We start from the raw sequence: 12,346 nt of genomic DNA on the forward strand, positions 1-12,346 counted from the left end.
TTCGCATCTTTTGGAGCCCCATTGAAATGAATGGGTCCGCACCCGTTACGCAAAATGGCGGAACGGATACGGACTCGTTCATACCGCCGCGTGAATGAGCCTGAAGGAGTGGGATTCTAATTACAGGGAGCCATTGTCCATCTGAAGCTCCAGATCTAAGTGGCAAAATACAGGGTCATATATGGATGCAGTTTCCATAGGTTTGAGCATCTAGTGTAGGATAATGACTGCAGGATGATTGAGATAAACATTTACGAGTGATCTCTGGACACTCAATGGAAATATGCTCCTAAAGACGCTTGGACATTAACATTTGCATGGACTGTAAAGAATGTCAAACGTCTGGAAACACAACAGCACCACCGCTCGACTGGACCTGCCCTCGAAGTGGCCAAAATAGCTATACAAACATTTCTTTAAAAAAATCTGTTTTAGCCCTGGGCTGCATGGAGACTTTTTTTGTAGGACAACTGATCGATTTTAACTATTGCGTTAAAAGGGATGTCTCACTTCAGCTAAAGGCATTTATTATGTAGAGAAAGTTAATACAAGGCACTTCCTAATGTATTGTGATTGTCCATATTGCCTTCTTGGCTGGCTGGATTCATCTTTCCATCATATCATACACCGCTCCAGGGGTTACAACCACCCTGCAATCCATCAGCAGTGGTCGTGCTTGAACACTAAAGGAAACCACACTGGCCCCTGTGGTGTCCGGGACCATGGGAGTGCACATAGACAAGCATGCGCAGCAGCTCCCATCCACCTTGTATCTGCGCTGCAGCGGTGGCTGATCCCCAGGAAACAAGCAGTGTATAATGTGATGGAAAAATGAATCCAGCCAGCAAAGGAGGCAATATGGACAATCACAATACATTAGTAAGTGCCTTGTATAAACTCTCTCTACATAATAAATGCCAATTGCTGACGTGAGAGAACCCCTTTAAGGTCCATTTACAGAGGCCGACACAGCAGGCAATCATCAGGAAGGAACCGTTCATTCCTGATTGCTTGTTACAGGAGCTGAAAGCTGCATTTACATACAGCAATCATCTCTGTTGTATGGGGATAAGCGATCGCTAGAGGGATCACTTGTCCCCATAAATATTTAATCTTTCTGGGCGGCACGATCTGCTGTTCAGAAATGACGATTTGGGTGTCTGCATCAGCGATGCTTTCACCAGATGAACAAGCATTTGCTCGTTCATCAGGTGATTGGTGGCACCTTTACACAGGGCAATTATTAGGAAGCAGTGTTCCTAGGAATGTTCCTTCCAGATAATTGCCCGTGTAAAGGGGCCTTTACAGCTGCAGTCCAAAGCAAAAAAAACTGAGCTGTATTCAATCTTGTGGACTGCAGCTGTCACTCAATAGTTAAAATCAATCAGCGGCAATACAAAAAGTCTCCATGTAGCTCAGGGCTAAAATAGCAACCTGAGATAAGGGTTAAAGTTTAACCTCTAGTTTTGGAAAACATCTGAAAGGTCATAGTGAGGCCCCACCATTTCCTCAAACAAAGGGGCACACAGATCTGGCCGCCTGATCCGCAGCATTCGTGTGCGGCTGATTCTCCGCATTTTTGCCGGATTGCAGACGGATATTATACTTAATGGGGCCGGTGAGCATTGTTTGTATCCGGCAATGCCAGATCCGGAGATGTGAAACTAGCTTAACTCATCCTCCAAACACTATTAGTCTGTACACAGCTCACCCCACTTCTCAACTGAGCAGGCCCGAATACTCACAAAGGGGTACTGAGAAACCCTGCCCCTTTGTCTCAGTGACTGGTGGGGGTCACCCAGACCCCCACCAATAATTTTTTTTGACTTGTAGCTTTTGTCCTGACAAGTTAGTTCCTAGGAATAAACGTCCTAACAAGCAGATTACTTTTTGTATGCCCGTCCCATGAAATGCTCATTACCAAGGGGTGGGGGGTTAGGCTTTGTTTCGCTTTGCCCTTTCGTCCTCTCGTTCTTTTTCATCCACGGACTATCGGCATGGCCTTTTTCCTTTTTCTGATTCTTCCTCTGTAAACTGGATTCTGAGCTCTACAATGAGAGATGCATCGTCATGAGTGCCCGAAACATTGAACCAGACACATCACATACAATATTAATAGGACTGGTGAGCGGTGCCACCATAATAAGCCCCTATAAGACCAGCACATTCATATACTCCTGGGGAAGCAAATGACATAAGGGGACAAATGTGCATCATGTATGTTGTATCAGTGACCTCTTCGCTGTTTCCTTCCAGACCACTTACATTGTTTTTGTCTTAAAAGACAAGATCAAGATCTACAATGGACTTTCACTGTAAATCAAGTCTCCTCATTACATACATTGGGCACATAATGTCATTATTTCCGGCCCACGTCCTCCCCACATTCATTAATGCTCACAGTAGGACGGGACGACTCCTTCACCAATAAATCAACTTGAAAACTCAGCTTATTAATGTCTATATAATGCACTACACTGAGTGCATGTCATTTCCTAATCCAGGGGTTGCTCATAAAACCAGATCTAATCGCTCTTCGTCTCATTAAAAGGGGCAGAGCCTGTATTGCGCTTTAGTGACCGAGCAAATTATTTTTGTGCATTTTTTTAATCTTTTAATTCCAAGAGCTATATACTTTTTTATTTTTCCGTTCACATAGCCATAGGAGGGCTTGTTTTTAGCTGGATAAGTTGTAGTTTATATAATGGCATCATGTTGGGGTAGAAAACGGCAGGTGAGAAGGTAAAAAAACAGCAATACAGTAAAAAAAAAAAAAAAAAAAAAAGTAAATTTTACTCCCTGGTTCGGTACGATTAAACAGATAATAGATATAGGTGTTTTAGTACTTTTACATTTTAAGTATTACTACTATTGTATTCCAAGACCCATTATTTTTTTTTCTTTATTTTTTTATTGACAGCTTGATTTTTGTAGCACATAGTTTTCACTGGTATCATTTTGGGGTACATATGAGGCTTTGACTGCTTTATATTGCATTTTTTCGGGGGGCAGATAAAAAAAAAAAAAAAAAAAAAAAAAAGATTCTGGCATTTTTTTTTTACAGCGTTCACCGTGCAGGATAAATTAGATGATAATTAGTGTTGAGCGAACGTGTGTTTTAAGTTCGACGTCTAAAGTTAGGGTTATCAAAGTATCCCCATTCTAAATTCTGTTATGGTCCGTGGTAGCGGAATCCATAACGGGATACTTCGATAACCCAAACTTTAGACACCGAACTTAAAACACAAGTTCGCTCAACACTAATGATAACTGCACTGAACAAAATGTAAACGCAACACTTTCGCTTTTGCTCCCATTTTGCATTAGCTGAACTCAAAGATCTGAAACATTTTCTACATCCACAAAGACCCATTACACTCAAATATTCTTTACAAATCTGTCTAAATCTGTGTCAGTGAGAACTGCTCCTTTGCCGAGATAATCCATCCCACCTCACAGGTGTGGCAGATCAAGGTGCTGATTAGACAGCATGAATATTGCACAGGTGTGCCTTAGACTGCCCACAATAAAAGGACACTCTGAAATGTGCAGTTTGATCACACAGCACAATGCCACAGATGTTGCAACGTTTGAGGGAGCTACATGCACACAACCGTATGTGTTTTGCGGTCCGCAAAAAACAAAAACGGATGACATCCACATGCCATCCGTTTTTTTGGGCGGATCCATTGTAACAATGCCTAAAACGTAAAGTATAAGACAAGTTCTTTTTTTTGTGGGGCTACGGAACGGACATACTGATTCGGATTGAAATGATGGGGATCTGCATCCTATCTGCAAAAAAAAACAAAAACGGAACGGACACTGAAAAACAACGTTCGTGTGCATGTAACCTTAGGCTACATGCACACGAGGGTAAGGGCTCCGTGCCCGTGCTGCGGACCGCAAATTACCGTGGGGCAGCCACATGTGGATCGAGGACCCATTCACTTGAATGGGGTCCATGATCCGCATCCGATGGTCCGCACCGCAAAAAAGTAGTGCATGCGCAACTTTTTTGCAGTGCGGAGGCACGGCCACAAACACCACAGAAGAACTCCGTAGGGTTCCGATCCGTGCCTCCGTTCCGCATCTCCGTGAATGGGTCCGCGATCTGTAATGCGGAATGCACACGGCCGATGCCTGTGTATTGCGGACCCGCTGTATGCGGGCCGCAATACGGCCACGGGGGGCACATGGTCATGTGCATGTAGCCTTAGACAAATTTGTGAACAATATTTGAGTGTAATGGGTCTTTTGTGTATGTAGAAAATGTTTCAGATCTTTGAGTTCCGTTTTTGCTCCCATTTTGCATGAGCTGAAGTGTTGCGTTTATATTTTTGTTCAGTGTATATGGCTTCGGTCGCTATATTAAATATGTGGAGGGGGTTATTTATTTTTATTTTTTTACCACTGGAACGCATTTTTTCAACAGAAATGGGTTTTTATGTTTTTAACCACGGCATCTAAGGGGTCAAGTGGCCAGACTGAGCACTTCGATCAGGAGCCTGGCAGTCGTAAGAGAGATGAGCTCTTGCTGGGTCTTTCGTGCAGTGCTTAAACTAGGCCACCGTAAAAAAGGCAGTGGCTGAGCCTAAGGTTCCTTAGTGACCACCGTAAGAAGGTGTATTAGTCGTCAGTAAGGGGTTAAACTTGTGTCTGATCTTTGGAAGACCGACTGCTGGGACGCCAAGTGATCACAAGAATGGGATACTAGGTCTCCACAAATTATTCCCAGCTGTCAGACCCCCACAGATCACACACTCATCCAATAGCCTGTGGATGGTATGTAAGTTTACAACTAAGCACCACCCCTTTTGCAGGACAACACATACATTATATCAGCAGCACTTACTAAATCTGATTCATCATCATCTTCTTCCTCCTCTTCCTCTTGGGACTCCATGGACTCAGCCTCCTCATCCACTTCAGATTCCATGTCATCCACCTGTATCACAGACACAGTTCATGGCATAACGGTAAGAACTAAATAAAAATGTCCTGGTCATGTCAAACACATTGCAGGCCAAGTTACTTTTAATAAAGTTCCATGGGCTGAAGCGATGTGTTACAGAGTCATTCCCCTCTAGAAGCGGTTTGTGGAGAATAAGGCACCACATGGTGGAGCCCCCCCATGCCAATATATTAATATCCGCTTATAAAAATACTAATAAATTATAGATTATAATGGATTGCATTTATTAGCACAATTATATAAAAATACTAATAATTTATAGATTATAATGGATTTCATTTTTCAGTACTATTATACATGGCATGCAGTACCGATGCTGAGCCTGCAGGTGTCACTGTTGCAATTGCAGTCTAGGGAAAGCGAGGGATGCTGAACCTGCGGCCCTACAGCTGTTGTAAAACTACAACTCCCACGATGCCCTTCTGTAGGAGGATAGCTGTAGGCTGTTAGGGAATGATGGGAGTTGTAGTTTTGCAACAGTTGGAGGGCCGCAGGTTGAGCACGCCTGCACTATACAGATCGCTCCACAAGCCGCAAACTGGTGACAACCTAGTCTAAGGCCTGTTTCACCCCTGTGACAAAGAGATCCGGCAGGGAACAGCCTACTGGATCTCTCTTCACTCCGGCATTGCCAGAAGCAACCGCATCGCCATCCGGCCCCATTCACAAATATGCAGAGAAATGGCTGGACAAATACCACTGCATACAGAGGTTTTCGGCCAGCCGCTTCTCAGCATGTTTTCGGCCGGATCTCCGCCGGTCCCCATTATACTGAACGGGGCCGGCGGGTGTCAGTCAACGCCCAGCATTGCCGGAGTCCGATATCTCCGGCAAGCTCTTCTCCTGCCAGAGATGTCAATGCTAGTGTGAAACTAGCCTAAGAGTCTCTGTTTTTCCTGCAGCACACAAGATTCGGTGGGTCCTCCCCTGATCCCGAGGTATGAGGCATTCATACCTTCTTCAGGCTGTCGGTCTCCGCTGTGACGTCTTTGGAAGCACTGTCGTCCTCTTGGTTTTCAGAGACACTTTGTTCCCCACTATTATAATCCTCTTCCTCCGGCTCCTCGGAGTATTCCTCTTCTGAATCCATGTCTACCATTTCTCCATTCATGTGAGGAGCCTCAGAATCCCTGTCGCTCTATGAAGGAAATCAGATACTACAATGGGGGCTTTATATTACAATGACCTGTTCAGCTGGGGGTAAGGGGGGGATTGCAGAAGCAGGTACAGACATTTATTTGTAGGGATGCTTCAACTTTAGGCAATATATGCTTAGGAAGTTTGCATGGGTCCTTTAGGAAAGTATAAGGACCGCTCCTGACTGCCAACACACTGGGGGCCAATGATTTATAAAGGCAAACGGGGTCCTGGCCCTAGGCCTGCTTCATCTTTGGGCATGTGTACAATACCCTAAAAAGATACCAGGGCACCCCCACTTCTATGCCTGTTTGGAAGAGGAAGGATGGAGAAGACAACAGCCCTCCTGGCACTGCCGGGAACCAGAAGATGAACTCCACTGTGCCCTGAGGTGAGCGGTGAGAAGATCCAGTGATCTCACCTTTGGACTCGAAGATGAATTTGACATGTTCTTGAACATCTCCAGGACCGTTCTCTGCTTCAATATTTTGGTCTTCTTTTTCGGGACCAGACTGTACGTTCCCATCCGTCGCTTCTTTTTCCGAGAGGCCGCAGAAGCTAAACCGCAACGAGACAGTACATTGGGTTATCATACCAGCTGGTGGTACTTGGGTCAGCAATCAAAGACACATTTAGACAGATGTGGGACATGAGTTTATGAGCATAGCTCCTCGTGCACGGTCCACATACAGAACAGAAGCGTGGACCCTCATACCTGACTGCGGCTTTGCTGACGAGACACAGCTCTGACCCTGAGGTAGAAGCTCCTGTGTTGTGCTGGACTGATGTACGGGCAACTGCTTCTCACTCTCCAAACCGTTTTTGGCAGCAGAGTCTTCCATGCTTTCCATCTGCTCTGACGACTCACTGGAATCCTTATGTACAGGCTTCAAGAAGGAAGAAGGAGGCCATTGTTATTACGAGCTATATCTGCAGCACTCTCCGTATTAGGGGTGGGGGGATGGTGGGAATTAGGCTGGCCATATACATAAGTAACCCATCAGCCAAACAGACATCTCCCCACACGCCCCAAACATAGGTACCATCTCTGCTAGGTCATCTTCCTTACCCAGTTGGTATAGGTTTCACTTCAAGCCTCTGGATCCTGGTGCAAAATCTCTAACAGCCCACCTCCACCTACCAAGTGTACTATGTGACAAGGGGGTCTGTGGGCTCGATCTGACACCCCTATTAGCTGTGCAGCAGCCAGAGGTGGTCAGGCCTATGGAACCAGCTGAGCGGTTTGGTCTACACTGTCCCCATAGGTCCAATGCAAGTGAATGGCAGTAAAGGCTGTATTATACTGGCCGATATTTCGGGCAAAAAACGCTAATGAGCGTTCGCACAAACATTCGTTAGCGATCATCTTGCATCTGCTGCAGATCGCATGCTTAAAAATCAGCGCTTGCCAGGCGGCAGATCGTGCTGTCTAGCAGCGATCGGCCGCTGGCAAACCACTAGAAAGCATGGGTACGAGCGATGGCATATACTGTGGAGGAGATTGTTGCATGTAATAGCAGCGGTCTCCTCCGCTAGCTAGCAGGCGATTACCGCGAGGGAGCGCTTCCCTCCCGACAATCTATTGCTGAACTTACTGTCTAATACAGGCTTTATAGAAGCGGCGTGGTGCAGTCCATTTGTCTGTGTCCACTGTTCCGACCACCTCAGGGTGCCACATCGGCAGAAGAGGAGCACATAACATGATCACTGTAGACACATACAGGACATCGAAGGTATCCGCTAAAAAAAGGTGCAAATTCAATCCTGCCTCCAAAAAAAGGAGTATGCCTTTAAGGTACTGTTTACATCTGAGCCCCCGTCTCAGACGTCATTGTTTTTTTTGGGAAGAATACTACTGCAGTGCAATCTTTCCTTCAAAATGATGGATGCCACCGCAGAACCCGACGGGCCCCCCCTTCTAAATCTCAATTGGGTCCATCACAGATCCGACAATCTATCATGGCTTCCGTGTATGACAAAACTGCATCTCAGAGCCTCATACTCTCCATAGTGTTAGTGCAAAGCCTGCCGTCTTACAATGGAGTGAAAATGGCTGGTACAAAGGGAGCTACCAAAAATGACCGAACTGTAGGACACGGGACCTGGACCTATGGTGGGACGGGGGTGGTCCGGTCGACCCTTCTCCACCTCTGGATTTCAATGCTAATTTTCTATATGGTAAAGTCCTGATACAAATTAGTTACTAGTGATAAGGTGATTAAAGGACGTCTGTCATCGCACATTGACCCCTCTAATAAAAAGCATCTAGAAGCTCGCTCTTAAAGGGGTATTCTATCTGGACATTTATGGCATGTCAAAAATGTCTAAAAGGTGCAGAACCTGCCCCAGGACATGCTCTCATCTAGAGAACAGGGCCCCGTCTTGCGCCACAGGTGGCTGAGACAGGGCAAATCTCTCAATTTGCGGTGGAGCAAATTGTTGAGATATGAGAAGGTCCCAGACAGGACAACCCCTTTAATACTATGCTTCAGTGGGTACTATTGGGGGCCAAACCATGTGACTGCAAACCCTCTTGGAACCCACTAAGGCACAATGCGCTAAGAGTATAACTGAGATGCCATTTATTAAAGGTTTTGTCTCTTCTTCCTGATGCTTCGTTATACTCCAAAGCTCCATTCACAGTTCTGCAAGCCTCAGAGCTGAAATCTTACACAGTTCCCTGCATGTTCAGTGCTTGCCTTAGGGCTGATTCACTTCTGCATTTAACTGATCCGGCAGAGGACCAGAGTTCACCGCATACAGCAACGCCAGACGCCATTGACTATAATTGGATTTCGAGGTGATCCATCTGCGTTCGGGCCTAAGCCGGACAAAAAGCTCTGCCTGCAGGACTTTTTCTCTAGCCAAAGCCGGCACTTATGGCGGAAGGTGGCCGGATCCCCACCATTATAGACAATGAGGTCAGCGGTGCACAGCCGTGTCCAGTTAATCGCAGATGTGAATCAGCCCTAAGCGACTGGACTCCGACATAGGCTAAAAGAACTGTCCCCTCAATGATAGTAGCCAAGCTAAATGGAGTGTCTGGAGCCATGCTTGGAGACTACTACCAATGGCAAACAGTAGATTCATGAATGCAGCTCTGAAGTAAACAAGTTGTAACGAAGGATTATTACTGGCTATTATATAGGTAAAATGGAGGACAAGCCCTTTAAAGGGGTTTTCCAAGACTTTTCTTCTGATGACCTAGACTATAGTTCATCAGTGTCTGATCGGTGGGGGTCCAACACCTGGGACCCCTGCCGATCAGCTGTTTGAGAAGGCACCGACACTCGCAGTAGGGCAATGGACTTCTCACAGCTTTCCCTAGGCCAGTGACATCACATTCATCAGTCACAAGGCCTAGTTGCAGATCAGCCCCATTGAAGTGAATACCAAGCGCGGCCACTATACAATGTACAGCGCTGTGCTTGGCGAAAGAATGCTGTGGCGCCACTGTGAGCGCGGATGCCTTCTCAAACAGCTGATAGTCAGTCCCGGGTTTCAGACTCCCACTGGTCAGTTAAAAAATAAAAAAACTGTCGGAAAACACCATAAGCAGATTCCGCTTCTAGAGGATCGGTTATCAGTAGAAAGGTCTCGGAAAACCCCTTTAAGATTTGGGCACAGAACACAGCACTGCCCACAGAGTTTCCCTATAAAGTTTAAAGGGTTTGGAAAGCCCCAGGATAACACAATGGAGAATGACAAGGTCTGAGAGTCCGCCAATATAGAATCCAAAACTGGATAAGGCAGACATAACAAAATAAATCACACACCTTAAAGGGGTATTCCCATCACAGACAATGGGGGCATATCGCTAGGATATACCCCCATTGTCTGATAGAGACGGAGCGGGGAAGGTGACGGAGGGCGCACTGTGACTGCGCATGTGCAACCCGCTTTCTATTCATTTCTATGGGGCCGCCAAAAATAGTCAGCCCTACAGAAATGAATAGGAGCGACGGCCGGACCAGGGGAAACACTAGCACCTCCAGCCACCACTCTCCCCACTCCGTTCTCGGTGTAGGTGCGGATCTACAGGGCAAGGTACATGGATAAACCTTCATGGCGTCTCATCTTACCGAACTGCAGGGGGACCTTGGCAGGGTTTTTCGCGCCCTGTGAATTTTCGAGTCGGACACAGAAGAATCCGTTAGCTTTGGGCTCTCGTCTTGAACTTGGTCTCCCACCTGAGGGGGAGAAGGGGCTGTGGGTACATATACATTGGAGGCTGCTTTAGTCTTGAGGGCAGATCCGGGAAGAGTCTTTGCAGCGTGGCCGCTTAGCGGAGAGGAGCTTGAGGTCCGTAATTGCTGTTGATGGCCAACAGATTTGTTTAATATATATCCATTGCTCCCCACCACAGAAGTCTGCATGGGACTGTTTATTTTCAGCGGGTGTTGTCGGAGGTCTCCCGGGTCTCTTTCACAGATGCCGTTCTCCGCCACCCAACAGGGTTTGTAATTAGGGTCCTGATTATGCAGTTTTGTGCTGTCCTGCCCACCATGTGGGGATACCGTGTGCTCCTTCGAGTCAGTTCTCTCGCAAGATCCATTAGTGTCGCCGACTTTTTCGGGCAAGTTTTCGTCCCCTGCCATGACATCTGTCACTAGAAAATAATTATGAAAGCATTAGTACTCCACATCCATAAGAACATACTGCGAGCCACGTCCTCTCTCACCCCTGTCCCTCAAGCATCACAAAAAAGGGACCAGAATTCAATCAATTTGGGATGGGGCAATTCCTCAGGGAAAACACTTAATTTTGGGTTTCATGTTCAGAATAAATTTTATTAATTTTAGCTTTTTACCTTTCAGTGGTTGTAATTTTTTTACTCAGCGTAGATATATGAGGCTTTTATTTATTTTTTACAAAACCAGTGGGGCTATAATACGAGGCTATACATTTATTGTATAGGCCAGGCATGCTCAACCTGTGGCCCTCCAGCTGTTGCAAAACTACAACTCCCATCATTCACCGACAGCCTACAGCTATCATCCTACAGAAGGGCATCGTGGGAGTTGTAGTTTTACAACAGCTGGCGGGCCACAGGTTGATCATCCCTGGTATAGGCAGTTATGCTAGAGATATCATCAGGATAAATCATCGATATCTGATCAGAGGGGGCCCGACTCCTGGAACCCCCGCCTCACGTTTATCGGTCTCATAGCCTTGATGCAGCTCAGTCCCATTCAGGTGCATGGGCCTGGGCTGCAATACCAAGCACAGCCACTATACAATGGACGGCACTGTGCTCAGTAAGCTGTGAGGAAGCCGCAGCGCTCACCGGAGCACCATGGCCTCTTCAAACAGCTGATCGTTGGGTTACCTGGAGTCAGCCCACAACAGATCAGATATTGATGATCTATCCAAAGGATCAAAATCCCGGACAACCCCTTTAATGTCTTGAGACATATATTTCGAGGCATGGGGCTGAGCTCAGAGGGAACTTCTAAGGTTTAGCAAGATTACCTGCAGTAAGCAAAAGGTCCAAGTGTTGTGAGGACTGAGAAGAGTTGCTTTACCTGTAATTGTATTAGGCCTCTTTCACACGAGCGTGACGGATTAGGTCCGGATGCGTTCAGTGAAACTCGCACCATTTTGCAAGCAAGTTCAGTCAGTTTTGTCTGTGATTGCGTTCAGTTTATTCCACGCGGGTTTGATGCGTTTTTTCACGCGCGTGATAAAAAAAACTGAAGGTTTACAAACAACATCTCTTAGCAACCATCAGTGAAAAAACGCATTGCATCCGCACTCGCTTACGGATGCAATGCGTTTTTCACTGAAGCCCCTTCACTTCTATGGGGCCAGGGCTGCATGAAAAACGCAGAATATAGAACATGCTGCGTTTTTCACGCAACGCAGAAGTGATACGTAAAAAACAAACAACCAACCATTGAAATGAATGGGTCAGGATTTAGTGCGGGTGCGATGCGTTCACGTCACGTATTGCACCCGTGCGGAAAAATCGCTCGTGTGAAAGGGGCCTTAGAGATCACAATCTCCTGCTCTGTCAGAGTAAGTTGATATATGTTAATAACTGCTGGAGTCCTTCCACAGTTCCTGGGTTATCTGCCCATACTAGGTTTGGACCTTATTCACGTCACAGAGATTCCCCGTCACATGACCAACCTCTGTCTCTCCCTTCAGTTCTCACATCTCTCAAGGAGCTAAACGCCAGAGAACCTCAGATCGCTGCCTTTACAGCGGGGATTGTTCTAAATCAGGCATGCT

The 12,346-nt window shown here is 46.3% G+C and overlaps 1 protein-coding gene across 10 annotated transcripts in view; it reads right to left on the reverse strand.

Moving 5' to 3' along the window:
- EHMT1 (euchromatic histone lysine methyltransferase 1) overlaps positions 1 to 12,346 on the reverse strand; it is a 78,417-nt gene that overhangs the window by 28,477 nt on the left and 37,594 nt on the right. For all 10 annotated transcript variants that reach the window (XM_044305858.1, XM_044305852.1, XM_044305857.1 and 7 more), the window contains 6 exons: positions 10,195 to 10,721; positions 6,828 to 6,999; positions 6,534 to 6,670; positions 5,931 to 6,113; positions 4,856 to 4,948; positions 1,922 to 2,048 (listed from right to left, as the gene is read on the reverse strand). In XM_044305858.1, the coding sequence (XP_044161793.1) occupies positions 1,922 to 2,048; positions 4,856 to 4,948; positions 5,931 to 6,113; positions 6,534 to 6,670; positions 6,828 to 6,999; positions 10,195 to 10,721 (1,239 nt within the window). The remainder of the gene's footprint in view (positions 1 to 1,921; positions 2,049 to 4,855; positions 4,949 to 5,930; positions 6,114 to 6,533; positions 6,671 to 6,827; positions 7,000 to 10,194; positions 10,722 to 12,346) is intronic.

This window comes from Bufo gargarizans, chromosome 9 (assembly GCF_014858855.1).
Source record: "Bufo gargarizans isolate SCDJY-AF-19 chromosome 9, ASM1485885v1, whole genome shotgun sequence".
Lineage (NCBI taxonomy): Eukaryota > Metazoa > Chordata > Amphibia > Anura > Bufonidae > Bufo > Bufo gargarizans.